We start from the raw sequence: 21550 nt of genomic DNA, 5'->3' as shown, positions 1-21550 counted from the left end.
TTACAACACAGAATACAATGTGTACAGTGCTCACTTTATATTTGATTACAAGTATTTGCACTGTAAAATAACAAGAAATAGTATTTTTCAATTCACCTAATACAAGTATTTTAGTGCAATCTCTTTGTTGTGAAAGTTGAACTTACAAATGTAGAATTATGTACAAAAAAAGCTGCATTCAAAAATAATGTAAAATTTTAGAGCCTGCAAGTCCACTCAGTCCTACTGCTTGTCCAGCCAATTGCTCAGTCAAACAAGTTTGTTTACATTTCCAAGAGATAATTCTGCCCGCTTCTTGTTTACAATATTACCTAAAAGTGAGGGCAGGTGTTCTCATGGCACTGTCGTAGCCAGCATCACAAGATATTTACATGCCAGATGCGCTAAAGATTCATATGTCTCTTAATGCTTCAACAACCATTCCAGAGGATATGCTGATGACGGGTTCTGCTCGATAACAATCCAAAGCAGTGCGGACCGACGCATGTTCATTTTCATCATCTGAATCAGATGCCACCAACAAAAGGTTGATTTTCTTTTTTGGTGGTTCGGGTTCTGGAGTTTCTGCATTGGAGTGTTGCTCTTTTAAGACTTCTGAAAGCATGCTCCACACCTCGTCCCTCTCAGATATTGGAAGGCATTTCAGATTCTTAAACTGATCTTTAGAAATCTCACATTGGTATCTTCTTTGCATTTTGTCAAATCTGCAGTGAAAATGTTCTTAAAATGAACAACATGTGCTGAGTCATCATCCGAGACTGCTATAACATGAAATATATGGCAGAATGTGGGTAAAACAGAGCAGGGGACATACAATTCTCCCCCAAGCAGTTCAGTCACAAATTTAATTAACACATTATTTTTTTTAACGAGTGTCATCAGCATGGAAGCATGTCCTCTGGAATGGTGGCCGAAGCATGAAGGGGCATACGAATGTTTAGCATATCTGGCACGTAAATACCTTGCAATGCCGGCTACAAAAGTGCCATGCAAATGCCTGTTCGTACTTTCTGGTGACATTGTAAATAAGAATCGGGCAGCATTCTCTTCTGCAAATGTAAACAAACTTGTTTGTCTTAGCGATTTGGCTGAATAAGAAGTAGACCTGAGTGGACTTGTAGGCTTTGAAGTTTTACATTGTTTTCTTTTTGAGTGCAGTTATATAACAAAACAAAACAAAAATCTACATTTGTAAGTTGCACTTTCATGACAGAGATCTCATACAAATACTGTATTGCTGTGAATTGAAAAATACTATTTTATCATTTTTACAGTGCAAATATTCATAATAAAAATATACACTTTGATTTCAGTTACAACACAGAATACAATATACACCTCTACCCCGATATAACGTGACCCGATATAACACGAATTTGGATATAACGCGGTAAAGCAGTGCTCCGGGGGGGCGGGACTGCGCACTCTGGTGGATCAAAGCAAGTTCGATATAACACGGTTTCACCTAAAACGCGGTAAGATTTTTTTGGCTCCCGAGGACAGCGTTATATCGGGGTAGAGGTGTATATGAAAATGTAGAAAAAATCCAAAATATTTAATACATTTCAATTAGTATTCTATTGTTTAACAGTACGATTTAAAACTGCGATTAATAGCGATTAATTTTTTTAATCGTGATTAATTTTTTTGAGTTAATCACATGAGTTAACTGCGATTAATCTACAGCCCTAGTCTAAAGATAAAAGTATGACTCTGTATCTAGCTTCTTTGTATGTGAACCAAACAGTCAATATTTGAGTGTTCAGTCAAATTCCCTGTTGCAATAAATTATTGGGTTCTGCCTGAAGTTGCAGCTCTGATCAGAAATAAGTTCTGCTGTTTCATCAATACTGCTTTAAACAGCAGTCTGTTCCAAAACATGTGTATCATGTTAATTGGGCTAATGACTCTGTGGATTTAGGCACAACTTGTTTAAGCAGTCAGTCTTCTGTCAAAGAACAGACTTAGGTAGCTTTTGCTTTACAGCAGTTAAAATATAAGCATCAGTATTTTGCAATTATTTGTTTGAGACTTTCTTAAACATAATCTCATGTTATCAACCTATCTGAAATCCCTACTGCGCTACATTTTTTTAATCAACTGAATGCCTTGCATAAATCAGTTCTCTGATTTCTTGCAGTGATTTTTTTTTTAAAAATTTGATTTAGAATCAACATCTGTGCAATGTTTCATATAAAGGCCCAATGGTGTAATCTTTTTAAAAAACATAAGAATGCTCTGTGAAGTTGGAATTCTGTCATTTCATTCTATACCAGTTGCTTTCACCAGACTTCAGTGTTAAGATAACATTTTTTCATTCATCTGAAACCTCACTGTGGGTCATGGAGGTGGGGTATGTAAATATTAGTCTTTCTCTCAGTTTGTACTGTAAATAAACTGCAAATAGAACTGTCCTCCCTGCTGCTAGAGTTGTAGGTTTAAGATTTTCACTCTCAATTGGCTATTGCTATATTTTCCAATACCTGGGGAGTCCTTGAGCTTCTAGAAGGAAAGGGAAACTTGAGTCTGAAGTCTCTGAGATGCTTCCTTCCATTTTAGAACCTGCTTTTACATCTAAGGCAGCAGCCCATGAAAGCTTCTTAGTCAAAATGGGTAGCTTGGGACAATGTACACACATTCCCTTGCTAAATGAAAGCGACTCTGTTAGAATGGTGTAAGGGTCAGTTGGAACTTTGGCAGCAAATACAGTTTTCTACAGCTCTATCCTAAATCTTCACTGGCTGGAAAGATGCCATGTAGGGAGAAGGCAGGAATATTTGCTGAATAGTAGGTCACATTAATTATAAGGTATGAAGGGAGGTAAAGACTCATCATAAGGCATACATGGAAAAAGTGGAAGTGAAATTAAAGTTTCTATGGGAACTTTGACTTTTTGAACTCAGTGGTATTTGTGTATTTAATAGCTCAGAACTTAATATTTCATTAATGTAACTGTAAGCCTACCTTTACACTCTGGAACAGGAAATTATTTTGGTGTGTTCAGCAGAATAGTTGGTTGATACTTCGGATAATGCGGAAAAAACCTCTTCCTGGGTCAGGCTCCTTGAGCCGTGCTATTCACAGTCTTCTCGGAACAGCAGTCCTCTTGTGTGTCTGTAATCACGCTTGATGTTCATCCTCTTTTTCTCTTCTCTATCTGTGGCCACAGTTTCCTCTTAGCACACATTACGGAGGATCTTTGCAGTTCCTTTGCCCAATGAGTAGGATCCCCAGGTTCGTTTTTGGCCCAGTGCTATTCAATATGTTGATCACTGAACTGGAGAAAAACACAAATTCATTGCTGGTAAAATTTGCAGGTTACACAAACTAGTGGCGCTGTAAATAATAATTGGTTGATTCTACAGAGTGGTCTGGATCTCATGGTAAACTGGGCTCCCTTGGGCAACATGCTTTTTTAAAAATGCAAGGTTGTACATCTAGGAATCAAAACTGTAGGTCAGACTTACAGGATGGGGGTCTGTAATTTGGAAAGCAGTGACTCAGAAAAGGATGTCAGGGTCATGGTGAATAACAAGCTGAACAAGAGCTCTCAGTGTGGTGTAGTGGTTAAGAGAGCAAATGTTATTCTTGGAAGTATAAGCAAGGGTTAATACAGTAGAAGTAGGGGGTGTTAATACCCCTGCATATGGTGCTAGGGAGACCAGTGTTGGAGTACTGTGTCTAGTTTTGGTGCCAGCACTTGTAAGAGGATGTTGACAAATTGGAACAGGTTCAGAAAAGAGCTGCAAGAATGTTTGTCAGTCTGGAAAATCTGCTTTACATGGATGGAGAGACCAAAAGATCTCAATACCATTTATTTTAATGAAGAAAAGTTTAAGAAGTGACTTCATCATGGTCTAGAATTACCTACATGGGAAGAAAACTTCTGATAATAGACGGTTATTTAAGTTCGATAATAAAGGCATACTGAGCTCGAATTGGTGAAATCTGAAGCTAGACAAACTCAGATTAGAAATAAGGGGCATGTTTTTAACAATGAGAGCAATTAACCATTAGAACAATTTACCTAAGAATGTGGTAGATTCTCTATCACTTAGTCTTTAAATGAGGGGTCGGCAACGTTGGCACGCGGCTCGCCGGGGTAAGCATCCTGGCGGGCCGGGCCAGTTTTATTTACCTGCCGACGCGGCAGGTTCGGCCGATCGCGGTCCCCGCTGGCTGCGGTTCACCGTCCCGGGCCAATGGGGGCGGCGAGAAGCCGCGGCCAGCACATCGCTCGCCCGCGCCACTTCTCGCCAGCCCCCATTGGCCCGGGACGGCGAACCGCGGCCAGTGGGGGCCGCGATTGGCCGAACCTGCCGCGTCAGCAGGTAAATAAAACTGGGCCGGCCCGCCAGGGTGCTTACCCCGGCGAGCCGCGTGCCAACGTTGCCGACCCCTGCTTTAAATCAAGATAGAATGTCCTTGTAAAAGATAAGATCTAGCTGTCAAAGTTAGACTCAGGACTCATAGTTTTAGACCACTCTGTTTTATTAGCACAGCGCTCTGCTAATAACACCCAGATAATATGAGCACCATGCAAGATTCAAACAGTCTTATTTATACAGATAAAAGGGTGCGAACTAAACAAAGGGACAGAGAGAGCAAAATTGTAAAATTTGCCTGGGGCACAATATGCATATCCTGCTTCCTTATTAACTCTTATCGACTAAGGCTAATGCTTCACCAATCGCCCTTAAATGGAGCAATTCATTAACAGTTAAGGTCTGCTTTCCTGACACCTGGATTGCAGCATTTCTCATTTCTACTTAAAGGTACATACAGCATTCTTTAATTCATTCTATTTCTTTAATATAATTCATTTCACTTTCACATAGCTCAACCTCAGGATATGGGTTTTGATGTACAAGCCACGTAGTGAAATTTTATACCCTGGAGGTGAGATTAGATAATCATAATGGTCCCTTTGGGCTTTAATCTATGAATCTATTCTTATTATTCAGCTGTTGTTCTCCATTGACTCAACTTCCTGGAAGGTGATTAGGTTCTTTCTCTAGGAATGTCCAACAGGTCTTGCCTTTTAAATGAAACAAGTCTTTACCACCAATTCCAGAGTGAAAACAGAGACAGTAGTTAAGCAGGATAATTTAGGTAGAGAAATATGATAAGTTAGTACAAATGAAGGAATATAACTTCTGATGATGTATATCTGTAATTCTTGGTATCAGTAATTGTTAGACTCCAGGGACCAAGAGATTAGTACAGTGGAAGGGAAGCCACTCCTAAAGACTGTTGACGAGTCATAAAGACTGACAGTCTCCTCTAAACATTGAGGCTATCAACATACAGTATGTATGTTGAGAGGGATTACTTGTAAATGCAAGAAATGTAAAGAACATCAGGATATCCAGTGAAAAAATAATGTGGAAAACACACAATGATTATTCAAATAGGCCCCACTGAAGAACATTTTCATTGGGCTCGAGTGGGAGGGTAGACTAAAAATGTTCTGGGATTACTTTGAATTATTCTACAGTTGAATAATTCAAGATATGAAAATATCTTGAGCTGTATTTGCTAAACCTGAGTCAAGAGTGTGTTTGTACCCCAGAGAGAGATTTAACTGTAATTAAGCTTTTCTATGTATACACTGCAATGTGGTTAACTCTTTTCTAGTTTGCCATCGTAAATGGTATCCTTGTACACCCTGTGAACTATATCTGTATTTGAGTCTTTGTGTATTTCAGTTTTTGATTGCTACTGTGCTGTGACATTGCACACCTTGAAGGTGGTGCTAATGGATCCATCCATTAGCAGATTCTAGCTAGCGGGGTGTGTGTGTGTGTGTGGGGGGGGCGTCCGTGCCCACGCTTTAATTTAGCAGTCTCATGGTTTAAAAAATAGCGAACCCAGTTACTATCTGGAGAAACAAAACCAATTTTAAACAAATTCACATTGTGTTACTGATTACTCTTTAAAAAGCTAAGCTGCGTGTTCAAAATTTATGCGATCTCAGTTGTAATGTTCTTAAATGTGGACTTTGATCTAGGTTTTTGTGTCTTGACAGTTCTTTCTCTGGAACAACAGAATATTGTTATGGATCAATTCATTGGGGGCTTCTGCCAGCATGTGTCCTTAAAGAAAATCATTCCTGAGTGAATCTGAAATATGAGTGCAGCCCTGTAGCAATACACCTCTACCTCGATATAACGCTGTCCTCGGGAGCCAAAAAATCTTACCGCATTATAGGTGAAACCGCGTTATATCGAACTTGCTTTGATCCGCCGGAGTGCGCAGCCCCACCCCCCCCGGAGCACTGCTTTACCGCGTTCTATTCGAATTCGTGTTATATCGCATCGCATTATATCGGGGTAAAGGTGTATATCTTAAAGCAACTGCTCAGTAAACCAGATCTTTCAGAAAGTAAGCGGATAAAGAAAAATAACGGATACTTGGAGGCTTTGGGGCTGCACTGTCGGTTGTATGACAGCCCTAGCATGTGCTATGCAGATGTAATTTTGTTTATTAATTGTGAAAAAAGGTTTTTGTGCTTTCTTCAGAAACAAAATAAACTAGGATGGACGAATTTGGCCTGGAGGAGCTCATATGTCACTATCCATGTCTACTAGTGGGTGGCATATGGCTCTTAGTACAGCATATTCACATTCATTTTGCATATGGCTCAGCACTAGCAGTTTTAGGAATTAATCCATTCAAATTAGTTATTTTATACAAACATTTTGTATTAATCTTGCCAAAATATGGCTGCTTATGCACTTCTTGAGTAGTTGTTCTATAGCAATTGTTAAACAGATGTTAGTTGTGCCAATTGATTAAACTGTCTTACCCAGATGTACACAGCTGTTCGACAATAGAGTGTTGGCCTCTGAAAAGGCAGGACCACCACTGAGGCGACATTGGTAGGGGTCTCTGATAGAATCGTATTCTGCCCTTTTATGTACAGGGGACTATCTTGTCAATAAAACACAATTCAGTTGTGGCCATAATAAAAATGTTTGTTGTTTTTTAAACTGAAGAAAGGGGAAGCAAAGCTAAGGACACTTGCTGTCATCCACTTTTTGGTGTTGCTTTGCAATGAACCCTGTTTTGTTTTTAAAAGAAAAATAAAGCAATAAACTGAGAATAAACAGCCATGCTTCTATAAGGAATTACATAGGGTCACTTCTGTTTTTTGTGAGACTTTGCTCTAATTCTGTTATATTTAGAATGAAGAAGTCGTCTCATGATACTTCTGTTAAGGGGGAACTTTATTTATTTACTTAAAGTTCCAGCCAGTTCCTTCACCCACCCACATCCATACAAAGTACAGAATCTTCTCCCTCCTCCCCGTTTGACAATCTCACTTGTAACCTATCATACAAATCTTATTTGTAACATGCCAGTCATTTAGCTTAGTAATATTTGTATTGGGGCTTTGGAATCAGAATATATTAGTCTCAGCTATATTTGAGTCTTCCAAGTTCACTAAGTAAACTCTTTCCTTTTTCTTTGTGCTCTGTCTCTTCTGTCTAGTAGTTATATGGTTGGTGTCTCCTGTTTCCAGCTCATGAGATACCAAGTCATGAAAGTAGGAAGTGCTTTTCTTCCAGTTGTTTGCTACTAGTGCATTCTGGTTCTCACCATAAATAAATATTTTGTCTAAACAAATTGAAGTTAAACTAAAGGAACTTTGGGTAGTGTGCATTTTGTTGGTGGTTGAATCTGTTACCTAATTTTTTATTAGCATCACTTAGGAATATTGGTTATCTTTCTCCCCATAATTTTGCCAGCAGATATCTCTGTAGAGGTGTGTATTTTCCTCTCCTCCTCCTCCTCCCTCCTGCATCAGATACTACTGATGAGGTGTCTTGCAATAGTTTCTTGGAAGTTGTCAGGCATTATAGCTATATTTTTGCCATTCTCCCTTTGATGATCTCTGTGAAAAAAAACACATATACGTACAAAGTACACTTGTATGAAGGGTCTCTAAAAATGTGTAGATGTTAGAAATTCTTTTTTAATGAGTCTATAACTAAGGGATTTTTACATACCAGCTCCCTATTAGAATTTAGCTAATTAGAATTTAGTCTAATCTGTAAATATTGAAAGAATGAATGAGAATTCTTAAATTTTTATAAATTTATATTTAATCTATGTATAACTTCTCAAGCATCTCCTCCCACCCTCCACCCGCACCCTCTCTGGAGCTGGGAAAACCTCTTAAGACTTTTCTAGTCTCCCATTTCTTAAAACTACCCAGTTTTGAATTCAGGTTACAATCTAAGACCCTAGTGCTCAAAGGATACCTGCTTAAATTTTCTTAGGTAGCCCCAAGGATGTTCTGGAATTCTTCAAGAGTAAAGTTAAGCACGTCCGTAAATGTTTTTAGGATCAGTTACCTAAATTTCCTTCTGTGGAGACTTAGAAGATCGGGAAAGAATTAAGTTTACTGAATGTCTTATTCCAAATGTAAAAAGCTGTGCTAATGTATATGCACTGTACTAGATGTATTGAAAGTTTTGGGGTCTCTGTTAATTTAGCTATGGCTAATGTCTGTCTTTTTATATTTGGCGTGTTTTCTTCCAGCGTGTAGTGGCTGTTTTGGGGCTTCACTGTGAACAATAATCACTTTAAGGGTGACCTGCAAAGGATTTTTATAAAACTGGACTTATGCCATCTTTTTGCAGTAGTGTTTTGGTTTTGGTTTGGTTATTTTTCTTTGTTTGTTTTTAGCCTGCTTGTTTTTAACTTGGGAATATCTTGGATTTTTTGGAGGAACAGTGTGGGAGGTATTTTTGTTGTAAGCCCTTTCCACCTTTAACTGAATGGCCAAGAGTACTGAGTCTTTAACAAAGATTTCTTTTATTAAAAATAGGAATTAGAACTCTAAATGCTGCTTGTGATGCCCTCGTGTATACTACCTTTCCAGTCACATTCTTCCAGGGTGGGCAGAACCTAAATGTCTAATATATGAAACCGTTTCAGGTCTTTAGAAATACTGAAGAAGCAGAAACAGGGCATAAGCCCAATCCTCCCCCCCCCCTTAACATTTAAGCAAACGTGCCCAGTAGTAGGCCTTTATTTGGTAAAACCAACCTCTCCTCTCTTATTTTTTCCCTAATGTTTGTACCTTTTATTCTGCTTTTTATTTCACCATATTAATTAATTTGACATGGGATGTTTGTATTAACTCTGAGATGAGTACCAGCAGAGGTGGGGGGGTTTTTTGGGGTGGGGTGGGGAGGGGGAATGATAATCTCAGCAGGTTAATCAGTTCGCTGTATCTATGCTGCTCACCTAAGAGCTGGCATGCTCTAAAATGGCATAGAGCTTGTCTACACAGCACCTCAAAGCACATTACAGGAGTGTGATTTGTAAAGAGCGCTAACATATTATGCTCTATAAGTGCCCCATGTAGACCCTGCTGCACACTCTCAATGGTACCTAGTTTGAGTTAACATAGTCCTGTTAACACGAACTAGATACCTTTTTAGAGCATTATCCAAAAGATTATCTACTGCATAAAGATATTTATACAGACGCTCCCTGGGTTACGCAAGACCCGACTTACGCAAATTCGCACTTACGGAAAAAGTTCCATAAGCCAGGAATAGGATTTTCGAGTTGCGGAAATTTTTGCGTAACGTACGGGTATACGTTTCCGATGTATGCGAAATTTGAGTTCCACAAGGCTTTTTGGAACGGAACGATTGCGTAAGTTGGGGGGGTGTCTGTAATAGTTTCTGTGCTCTTTCTTTTGAGAGGAGAGAGTATTTGACTTCCTGAATTCCTAACTTGAGCAGGGGAGGGATTCAGATGATGTAGATTCACTGCATTAATATAAAGACCCCTAATATTAGGCCCATAGCTGCTAATATGATACAAGTTTTGTTCAAACCTATTTCCATGAGTAGATTCTAGTGGGTGGATGGATTGGTGGTGGGTTTTGTGACTTCTCTTCAACTTGTATGATGGTTGTTTAAGATTGGGGAGCGGGGGTTCTACTGATAGACATCTCATCATCACTTCCCTTGCATTCCTTAAAGTTCATTGGAATAATACCTTTCTCATATTATTGGATAGTGGTTTAAATAATTAGGTCTGGGTCATGTCCTGTGGACAGTTCAGTCTGTAGCTTTGTTGAGGGCTCTTTTATTTGAACAACAACAAAAACTATTACTTCAGTTGGAGCATGATGTGTCTGTATGATATTACCTATGTGGTGTTTGTAGTCTGTCAAAGGAGATGATGTTAGATTTAATTATTATTACTATTTCAGAAAGTTTAAGTGAATGCACTTTTTATTCAGGTGCCGCTGTTTCAGTCCCATAGTCCTCATGCTTATAGAGATAAACAATGTTCTGGTTTTGTATCACTCTTGCTTTAGCATCTGCAGTAAAAAGCTTTAGACTCTAGAGTTCCAGATTCCTTCAGAGTGTTTGTTTTAAAAAGCGTTTTTGACTTTGGTTAGGGCCATAGATTGTTTGTAACTTTCTTGCCATCGAAATCCCCTTTTAGGATAAGATATAGGTGTGTTTGACTTGGTTTATCAATTGAAAGCTAGTGTGTTTGGAAAAGAAATTGGTTGAGAGATAATGGCCTGTTACTCTTCAGTGCTAGAGACTTGTCCCAAACGTTTTTTTCCTTGAGGCCACTTTTTCTTGTCCCTGTTTCAAAGTGTTTCCTAAGGACAGATATGTAATAGGGTCGTCTTTAGTTTTGTGTTGACTTTTTGTATCTCTTAATCATATTTAGTCCTTTGAGTTAAACATCATATCTTCCACTATAGGTTTTTACCTCCTTTCACAAAGATGAAAGTAAATCCTTTTGAGTGTTAAGTTTTTAATACTGAATTCTAATGTAGCCAAAGTACACTCTGCTGTATTAATTTGAATTGATTTAAAACAAAGATAATGTTTTCTGAAACCCCTTCATAATGACTAGAGTCACTGAGTAATAAGTAACTTCTTGATTTAATAGGATTTCGAAATGTCAGAACTTCCCACACAATGGAAATTCCATCTTCTGACCAGTTCTAATTATACTATATAATAATTCAGCTAACTATTGATTCATTCATTTGTCTTCACTCATTCTTTTCCCCCCTCTCCTCTCATTTTAACACTTCTGTGTTGGCTTTTACATATTTCTGTCCCCAAACTACCAAAACTGTGTACCTCTCCTTGCTGTTGTACACTTCCCGCTACTAAAGTGCCTACCTTCTTGTGGCAGGTCTAGGGAAGTGGAAGAGAACCCTTAGAACAAATAAACTCCCACCTTTGATAGGCAACTAAACACCTCTGACCTCTTTGAAGTCAATGGCAGAACTCCCAGTGATGTCAGTGAGGCCAAGATTTAATCCCCTGAGTCATGCTGGGGGGACGGGAACATAGGGGTAGAGACTATCAAAGAACAGTGTCTATATTTCTTGTGTGCGTATGCAAACAAAAATCGGTGTTGTCAATCCCCTCATTTGTTTCCCCATCGTGTCACTAACACATTTATTATTTCACTGGTTGTCCTCACACTTTTAATGAACAACATTCTGTTGAATCATAGAGGATTAGGGTTGGAAGAGACCTCAGGGGGTCATCTAGTCCAACCCCCTGCTCAAAGCAGGACCAACCCCAACTAAATCATCCCAGCCAGGGCTTTGTCAAGCCAGGCCTTAAAAACCTCTAAGGATGGAGATTCCACCACCTCCCTAGGTAACCCATTCCAGTGCTTCACCACCCTCCTAGTGAAATAGTGTTTCCCAATATCCAACCTAGACCTCCCCTACTGCAACTTGAGACCATTGCTCCTTGTTTTGTCATCTGCCACCACTGAGAACAGCCGAGCTCCATCCTTTTTGGAACCCCCCTTCAGGTAGTTGAAGGCTGCTATCAAATCCCCCTTTACTCTTCTTTTCCGCAGACTAAATAAGCCCAGTTCCCTCAGCCTCTCCTCATAAGTCATGTGCCCCAGCTCCCTAATAATTTTGGTTGTCCTCCGCTGGACTTGCTCCAATTTGTCCACATCCTTTCTGTAGTGGGGGGCCCAAAACTGGATGCAATACTCCAGATGTGGCCTCACCAGTGCTGAATAGAGGGGAATAATCACTTCCTTCAATCTGCTGGCAATGCTCCTACTAATGCAGCCCAATATGCGTTAGCCTTCTTGGCAACAAGGGCACATTGTTGACTCATATTCAGCTTCTTGTCCACTGTAATCCCCAGATCCTTTTCTGCAGAACTGCTGCCTAGCCATTCGGTCCCTAGTCTGTAGCAGTGCATGGGATTCTTCCGTCCTAAGTGCAGGACTCTGCACTTGTCCTTGTTGAACCTCATCAGATTTCTTTTGGCCCAATCCTCTAATTGGTCTAGGTCCCTCTGTATGCTATCCCTGCCCTCCAGCGTATCTACCTCTCCCCCCAGCTTAGTGTCATCTGCAAACTTGCTGAGGGTGCAGTCCATCCCATCATCCAGATCATTAATGAAGATGTTGAACAAAACAGGCTCCCGGACCAACCCCTGGGGCACTTCGCTTGATACTGGCTGCAAAATAGACAGTAAGCCATTGATGATCACTACCCGTTGAGCCCGACGATTTAGCCAGCTTTCTATCCACCTTGTAGTCCATTCATCCAATCCATACTTTTTTAACTTGCTGGCAAGAATACTGTGGGAGGCTGTATCAAAAGCTTTGCTAAAGTCAAGGTATATCACATCCACCGCTTTCCCCATATCCACAGAGCCAGTTATCTCCTCATAGAAGGCAATCAGGTTGGTCAGGCATTACTTGCCCTTGGTGAATCCATGTTGACTGTTCCTGATCACCTTCCTCTCCTCCAAGAGCTTCAAAATGGATTCCTTGAGGACTGTCTCCATGATTTTTCCAGGGACTGAGATGAGGCTGACCGGGCTGTAGTTCCCTGAATTCTCCTTCTTCCCTTTTTAAAATAAGGGCACTATATTTGCCTTTTTCCAATCGTCCTGGACCTCCCCCGATCGCCACGAGTTTTCAAAGATAATGGCCAATAGCTCTGCAATCACATCAGCCAACTCCCTCAGCACCCTTGGATGCATTAGATCTGGACCCATGGACTTGTGCATGTCCAGCTTTTCTAAATAGTCCTTAACCTGTTCTTTCATCACTGAGGGCTGCTCACCTCCTCCCCATACTGTGCAGCAGTCTGGGAGCTGACCTTGTTGTGAAGACCGAGGCAAAAAAAGCATTGAGTACTTCAGCTTTTTCCACATTATCTGTCACTAGGTTGCCTTCCCCATTCAGTAAGCGTCCCGCATTTTCCCTGACCACCTTCTTGTTGCTAACATACCCATAGAAACCCTTCTTGGTACCCTTCATATCCCTTGCTAGCTGCAACTCCAATTGTGTTTTGGCCTTCCTGATTACACCCCGGCATGCTCGAGCAATATTTTTATACTCCTCCCTAGTCATCTGTCCAAGTTTCCACTTCTTGTAAGCTTCCTTTTTGTGTTTAAGCTCACCGCAGATTTCTCTGTTAAGCCAAGCTGGTCGCCTGCCATATTTACTATTTTTTTCTGCACATTGGGATGGTTTGTTCCTGAGCCCTTAATAAGGCTTCTTTAAAATACAGCCAGCTCTCCTGGACTCCTTTCCCCCTCTACATTAGCCTCCCATGGGATCCTGCCCATCAGTTCCTTGAGGGAGTCAGTCTGCTTTTCTGAAGCCCAGGGTCCGTATTCAGCTGCTCTCCTTTCTTCCTTTAGTCAGGATCCTGAACTCGACCATCTCATGATCTCTGCTGCCCAGGTTGCCACCCACTTCTACTTCCCCTACCAATTCTTCCCTGTTTGTGAGCAGCAGGATGAGAGGAGCATGGCCCCTAGTTAGTTCCTCCAGCACTTGTACCAGGAAGTTGTCCCCAACAGTCTCCAAACACTTCCTGGATTCTGTGCACTGCTCGTATTGCTCTCCCAGCAGATGTCAGGGTGATTGAAGTCCCCCATGAGAAGTTGAGAAGTAATTTACTGAACTACTCGTATCCATAGGCTGCCCAGCTTTAGTTATATCGACAGATCTTTACTTATATCTATAAAGGCTTTTATGATCTGTCTAATGTTGTCCATTTGAAGCTCAGTCTCACTGCAGCAGAATTCTTAGGGGATTTCCCCCCCAGTGAGTGGTTTCTTTTATGAGCTTGGCTAGATGCCAGAGGCTTACTACAAGTGTAGTGCTGCAGCCTTCTCCTTGAGAATCCGATTCTTCCTCTTTCATTCACTTAGGATATAAGGTACTTCTTGCCTCTCACAGATCTGAGAATTAAGATTCCGATAAAAGAATTGTATCTGAAGAGAGAACTCTAGTGATATTTTATGTTCCACTTTCTTAATTCCTCTCTAATCCACCATCTGTCTCTCCTTTGTTTCAGAATTGCAGTGGAAAAGTCTTGGAAAATCAGTATATGAAAGACAAGTCAGCTACATAGATCCTTTCTTTAGAAAGCGTCCAGACCTCTTTCTTGTGTTTTAAACATAGTGCTTTTTGACCTCCTACTGAAAAGTTACAAAACCCTATATGCTTTCCTCAATTATTATTTCTTCATGGGCCTCCAGATTAAAGACTTCCTTTCCTAAAACGGACACCAGCATGGTGTTACTTTTTCTCAGGGTTTTCTGGAAGACTTTTCTTCCTGGGTTGTCCCTCCCCCCCCCTTTTGTTTTGCATTTCTCCCCCACCACCCCCCAGTTTTGCAACAGCTTTTTAACTTGCTCTGCCGGAGTATGATTGCTCTGGAAGTTCCTTGGAGACCCGCCTCTTATGGACACATCAATTTCTGTGACTTTAATTTTTGTTTTTGTTTTCATCTCGGATGATTCTGGGTATTATCAGAGAAATATGTTTTATATAAAAAATGGGTTTGCCATTAGTTTTACCTACTGCTTGAAAAGCTGTGTGTTTTGGGTAGGGGTCAGATGATTTGTTACTTTCCCTAAGCTCTAAATGGTCACAGACCAGTGATGTTCATTTCTGTGAAAAAATGGATTTTACTGTAGTAGTAGTAGTAGGGTGGGTTTTTTTTGTTTTTGTTGGTGCTGGGACCCCGTCAGTGGCATCCTGTAGTGCAGTGGTTCTCAAACTTTTTTTTTTCGCGGACCACTTGAAAATTGCTGAGGGTCTCGGCAGACCACTTAATGATCTTTCCAAATGTTGTTTGTATCGTTAGCTAACTATGGTAAAGCGCTTTGGATAAAAGCTCTCTATATTAAAAAAATAATAATAATAAACTTTTTTTTGTTCTGCAAATAAAAGCACACAACTCATATTTTAATATCAGTAGTCTTACCTTTCTAATGCAATGGATGTGCCCTCTCTCCCCCACCGCGGCAGCCCCAAAGCTGAGGCTGGGAAGGAGGGGGGTCTCTCCCTGGAACCCGCAGCCCTGGAGCTGGGGAAAGTTGCCTCTTTCTCTGGCTGCCGCAGCCCTGCACATCCCAATTTCCTCCCCCTCCCACCTGTCCCCTATTCCCCCCCAAGGCCACCACCTCACCTTATATGTGCATCTTTTCCAGGGTCCAGGCACCTAATTAGTGGAGCCATGCCTGTGCGGCTTCAGTAATTAGGTGGGTGGCCCTTCATTCTCTCGTATGCAGCCGCCCAGGCGTGCACCTTAGAGGGAACTATCCACGGACCACCTGAATGGAGCGCGGGGACCACTGGTGGTCCACGGACCATAGTTTGAGAACCTCTGCTGTAGGATAAGTCAGATTTGTTCGATTAAATTCTTTGTCTATACTCTATTTATTTCTCAAATCAGGATTGGTTTAATTTAAATAGTTAATTTTGAAGAAATGTGGCAAATGTCAGGAAGCAACAGATGTCACAACCCAACTAGAAATCAGACATTTTTGCAGCATGTTTAAGTAGATTATGTTGTGGGCTGACTTGCTTTACGTGTGGGGAGAGGCTCTATTTTCCATTCCATACGCATATTTAATGCAAAGCAGGAGAAAAGCAAAGTTACAGTCAACTTGCCAATTCCATTCTGAGTTTTAATTGAAGATTGACTGCAATCAATTTCTGGAATGTAACTAAGAATTTCATGGTTCATGTTCTGCTGTACAAGAGAATAGATTAGATTTGCTTATGTATGCCATGGAACAAATACCTGTATTGTTTCAGTGTCGAATAGTTGGAGCTAACAATTTTGAGGCTGGATTTTCTGGTTTAGATAGATGAAGTGGGAAAAACAGAACTATTTGTGTCTTCCAGGCCACATCGTAATGTAAGGGTTCTAATGAAAATGATGTGATTATTTTAAAGTATGGAAAGCAAAACTGGAAATCTAGATCTCTGCAGATATTTCCAATCTAAACACACTCCAATTGGTCTGTCTTTGGCCTGGTCTACACTACGACTTTAATTCGGATTTAGCTGCGTTAATCCGAATTAACCCTTCACCCGTCCACACTGCAGAGCCAGTTAATTCGAATTAAAGGGCACTTAAAATCGATTTCTGTACTCCACCTCGACGAGCGGAGTAGCGCCAAAATCGATTTTGTTAATTCGAATTAGGGTTAGTGTGGCCGCACACCACTGAATTAATGTGGTTAAATTAATGGGGTAGTGTGGCCGCACACCACCGAATTAATGTGGTTAAAAACCGAATTAATGTGCTTAGTGTGGCCGCGCACAATCGAATTTATACAACCTGTTTCCCAAATTCGAATTATCTAAATTTGGATTAATCCCGTAGTGTAGACATACCCTTTCAAATACACATGAGCAAAGAAGTGCACAGCACACCTCTAAGCATGGATTTGCTGCTTCTGAAGATTAAAGTCTTGTGAAATACCTTCATTTGTCTTCCTAAATTGGCACATATGGCCTTGTAATCTGGGATATGAAAATATTAATCTGGTGTCAGTGATCATCTCTTTGTAAAGTTCTCATCCCTGAAGGACTGTGGACTTGATTCAAGACCTTTAAAAAGAGGTTAGGTGAACTAATGTTTTAGCTGGGAATCCTTCTGTCAGACAAGCTTCCCATCAAAGTATACTGGCTTCTTCCCTTTTTCTTTGTTTAGGTGTGTGAATTGGATAGTTCTGGAAGTTATCTAAACTTAACCAGCCCAGTTAGTGATTTCATAAATCATTCTTTTTCACTTAAAATATCTTATTGGCAACACTTGTATTGCTTGACATTGACTGAAGCTACACATCTTAATTGTGCTTAATTTTTGTATCTTCAATAAAATCTTAGTTTGCTTTCTCTGGACTTCTATTAAAGATCCTGGCTTTTCTTCTTTCTGTCGGGCACAAGTACACTGTAGGATCTTCCTGGAAAGTTTAGACTATCTGAGATCATCTTGTGCAAATGATAATGTGAGCATGGAAGATATTCTGTCTGTCTGTTTAATGGAAGGCCCTGCTTTTGGGGATGGTACCAGTAGAATCGGTAGGTCATATTATACATAAATCAATGTTGAAAAAGCTAGGGTTGAGATGACATCCCTCTCTTGCTTGAGAGCCTTGGTTGGCATGTCCTGTTTTTTATCCTTGATTGATAAATAGGTACACAAGTTTGTTTGTCCATGATTCCGTTTTGTAGCAATTTAAGTGAATGCCTAGATGTTACATTGAGTCAAATGTTTTTGTATATGTCTGTAAAGCAGTCTAATATCTGCCTTTGTACTTTTCACATGATTATGCATCTATGGGACTAAATATTGGGTCTAATTCACTCCAGCTTCTTGGAAGAGTCCACAATAGTAGAAAGCTTGCCCAAGATGAGTGACTTTATTCAAAATCAGTAAGCCCCCCCCAAAAATTATGCTTTTCTGGGCTGCTGGTGCACACTTTGGGAGCACTGAGATGCAGGGAGTGAAGTCACGGGGGCCTGCAACTCTCCCAGTCTAGGAGCTACCGTCTTCATGAAAACAGGTTCTGCTTTCTAGGGACAGGGCATGGCTAGGGCAGCTGATTCAATACAGCTTATAGACTTGAAGGCCAGAAGTGGCCATCATGACTATCTCGTCTGACTTCCTGCACAATGCAGGCCACAGAACCTCACCCATCCAGTCCTGTTAATAGACCTATAACCGCTGGTTGAGTTACTGAAGTCCTCAAATTTTGGTTTAAAGACTTCAAGTTACAGAGAATCCACCATTTACACTAGTTTAAACCTGCAAGTGACCCATGCCCCATGCTGCAGAGGAAGGCGTCACATCTGGTGCAAATAGCATCATCTGTCCCACCCAGGGTAAACTTGAGTTTCTCTCTCTCTCTCCCACATGCTGAACCTGATCCTGTGTTACCAGGATCCTGACACGTTTATGGAGAGGAAACCTCTAGGAAGTGATCTCTGCTCCTGTGATCTCTTTGTTCACCCTCTACTCAGCCCTCCTCAACCCTTTTGGTTTTAAGAGGAGTTGAGGCATGGGAGCATGGAGGTGGATGTTACCAGGCTTTGGAATTCACCCACTGTGTCTCACTGTATCTAAACCAGTGACCCTGAAACTTGTCACCTGTTTGGGCTTACTGATTTTGAATGAAATCTGGTATCTTCTAAGGCTCAATAGAAAAACCTGCCATGAAAGTCTATATTTGTACATGCATTTTGAGTAGGCTGCAGTTCTCTGTAAATCAGTGGCAATATTTTTACTTCCTATTTTCTGACTGGTATTTCCCTTAGGACAATATTCTCAAGAGGCTACTGGTAGACTGCTGTTTTCCTTCCCTCCACTATAGAAAGGTTAAATGAATAATGCAACTATCACATTTTAACTCAAAACAAATGTCAAAAAAAGGGTGTAGGTCCAAGGGCCAGGGCAGCTCTTTCCAGTGGGCCAGGTAGAAATTTAAAAACAGCTACACACTGAGTGAGGGGGAGACAATGTTCTTTCCTACTAGTTACTGAGATCGTATTAAAACTGTGCCACTTGGTGGTGGCTGTAGGCATTATACTGAACGGGGTAATGGTGATAAAACTGGGGCAGGCATCTAGATCCTATAGTGATAGGTGTCTTGCAGATTTGATAGAGTGTTTATGGAGGGCACCTTAGTATATAGGTTCTGATATAGCAGGTGTTACAAGCTCTTGTCTTGTTAAGGTAACTGTTGGAATACTCACTGACCTGAGAGCTGTGGAGATGTACAATAAGATTAATTTTGTTTTTCACAATTCTTCTAGAGTCACTGACTTCAGAGGCCAGAATATCAGAACTGCATGTATTCAGAGAGCTTGTGTGCCTGGGCTGAATTTTCACACTCAGTCTATTATAGCTGAGTATGAAGTCATGGTACCTGCAAACATAAATAGTCAATTAGATGCAACTGGCCGATTACACATACAGAGCCTAGCTCTGATGCTGTGTCCTTTTGATTTTTGCTTTTGAAGCTTGCTTGTGATAGTATGAGGTTTTTATTAGTAATATAGTTCGCAGTTCATTATAACTGATTACACAACTTGAATGAACTAATATGCACACATTTTTGCTTTTACAACATGCATACAGTTTCTGAAAACATAGCATCAAAAGCCTTGTTTAATAGCCCATTAGTAAAAATCATCAGTGCGTAAGGCATGTAGCCTTTGGACTTGGCAATTTGTTTTCACTGCAATATTATTGCACTTATTAGCAAAAGTATAGAAAAGTTGAAGATACTGTAAATGGTAGGTTTCCCCCTTCAATGCTGCTGCGTCCTTTTGATTTTTGGTTTTGAAACTTGCTTGTGAAGCTAGGCTCTTTGTTATTAATGGTTTAGTTCAATTTGTTAACTTTTTTTTTTTTTTTTTTTTAATCTTTTCCAGGCCGGGAGCAATTTCATGGCCTTGGTTCTATGTACTGTAGAGGAGCAGCTGCTGTGATCCTTACATATGATGTAAACAACTTGCAAAGCCTGATAGAACTGGAAGATAGATTCTTGGCGCTGACTGACACTGCTAGCACCGACTGTATCTTTGCTATTGTTGGAAACAAAGTTGACCTCACAAATGAATATGCCTTATTACTAGAAACAGAAGAGGAAAATAGACCTGAAAAGCCTGTCACCAGTTGCATCTCTACCAAGGTCCAAAAACAAGTCCACCTGGATGATGCTGTTGCACTCTACAAAAAGATACTGAAATACAAAATGTTGGATGAGAAGGATGTTCCAGCAGCTGAGAAAATGTGCTTTGAGACCAGCGCAAAAACAGGCTATAAGGTGGACTACCTCTTTGAAACCATATTTGATATGGTAGTACCAATAATTTTACGGCAGCAAGCTGAGGGGCCACTACAAACTGTAGACATAACCAATTACAAGTCAGCAAAAAGGACAAAATCTGGTTGTTGTGCCTAAAACACTGATGATGTGGGGAGTGAGGGGATTGTGTCTGTATGTTGTGCTAGTGATCATGAAGTTAGAGATGCTTACGCTTTGAGCAGAAAGGGAAAATCAAGGAATAAATGATCTAGAATGAAGTATGCAGAACAACAAATCTTTTGAAGATTAAAGGCTTTTGGAAAGTCCAATCTAATTTATTTATAAAAATAAAAATCTGAATGGAATCATGGGGGAAGACTTGTAAATTTCATAGGGCCCTTGGGGTGGAGGAGAGATCATAATGAATGTACAGAAGTGGGAATCTATGCTATGGTACTGTTTCCATACAGATCGGTACTGACAATCAGTTAAGCACTCTCAAAGGAGTCCTACTTTATTTTTTAGAATGCATTATTTTCTCCACATTTAGTATGCAACATCTAAACTGTCACTGGATGTAACTTTCACTTTTGTACTGGATGTGATTTTCACTTAAAAAAATCATTCATTTTCTTCTGGGGAATATTTAGATGCTGGGTACTTTTTTAAGCTTTACACATTATTTTTTTTCCAGAATATAAATTATATAGAAAAGTCACTAATCAAGCAATTCAATTATCCTTTTGTACCAGATACCGCAATATAAGATGTACTATTAAAGTTACTATGGAAATGAATTGTTCATTCTGAGGATTTATTAATGTACATCCTGCTACCTTAGCAGTCATGCCTTCTCTACGTTAACCAGGGACAACACTGTCCTGTGCTACTTGGAGCTAAAAACTTCAAAGGGTGGTAGGAAAAAATGTATTGGCACTTACACTCCTGCTTCATTATGTAGGGGTATATGTCCCCCCATAAAGTATTTGATACACTTCCATGTTCCCACCCCCTCTCAGCTGGGGTCAGGAAAAATTGCAGTTCTAATTTTGGCAGGGCGTGATTTCACCATCCAAGTTCCACAACCGGGAGGGAAGTGAAGATCTGAGTTTTCTGATGTGAAAAAAGCAGATGACTGTTTTTGGAGGGAGTGGGAGGTGACCTTTATACATCCTAAAGGAGCAGTAAAGTGCCCTGACAGGTTCTTTTTTTGGTCGTCATTGCAGTTAAGAGAACTAGTAAGTTTTTAATACTATTCTTAGAGTGTTGTAGCACTGCCAAAAACAGTGATGGGTGTAGTCATCAAGTATCTCATACAGATACATGATAAACGGATAGGCAGGGCCGCATGGAGGATTTTGGAGGCCCAGTAACATCTGAAACCGAGGCCCCTGCCCTTCTAAAACCTTACAAGTGAGGGGGGCCTTGGGGGCGGT

The 21550-nt window shown here is 40.4% G+C and overlaps 1 protein-coding gene across 1 annotated transcript in view; it reads left to right on the top strand.

Moving 5' to 3' along the window:
- The window catches only part of RAB20 (RAB20, member RAS oncogene family), a 44596-nt gene extending 23695 nt beyond the window's left edge, over positions 1-20901 (top strand). Inside the window, exon 2 of the mRNA XM_024206079.3 lies at positions 19738-20901. Within this exon, the coding sequence (XP_024061847.1) occupies positions 19738-20270 (533 nt within the window). The 3' untranslated portion in view covers positions 20271-20901. The remainder of the gene's footprint in view (positions 1-19737) is intronic.
- Positions 20902-21550: the final 649 nt, after the last annotated feature.

Source organism: Terrapene carolina, unplaced genomic scaffold (genome assembly GCF_002925995.2).
Source record: "Terrapene carolina triunguis isolate 2854851 unplaced genomic scaffold, T_m_triunguis-2.0 Scaffold21, whole genome shotgun sequence".
NCBI lineage: Eukaryota > Metazoa > Chordata > Testudines > Emydidae > Terrapene > Terrapene triunguis.
Note: the sequence above shows the minus strand (reverse complement) of the source record. Positions and strands in the feature narration are given on the sequence as shown.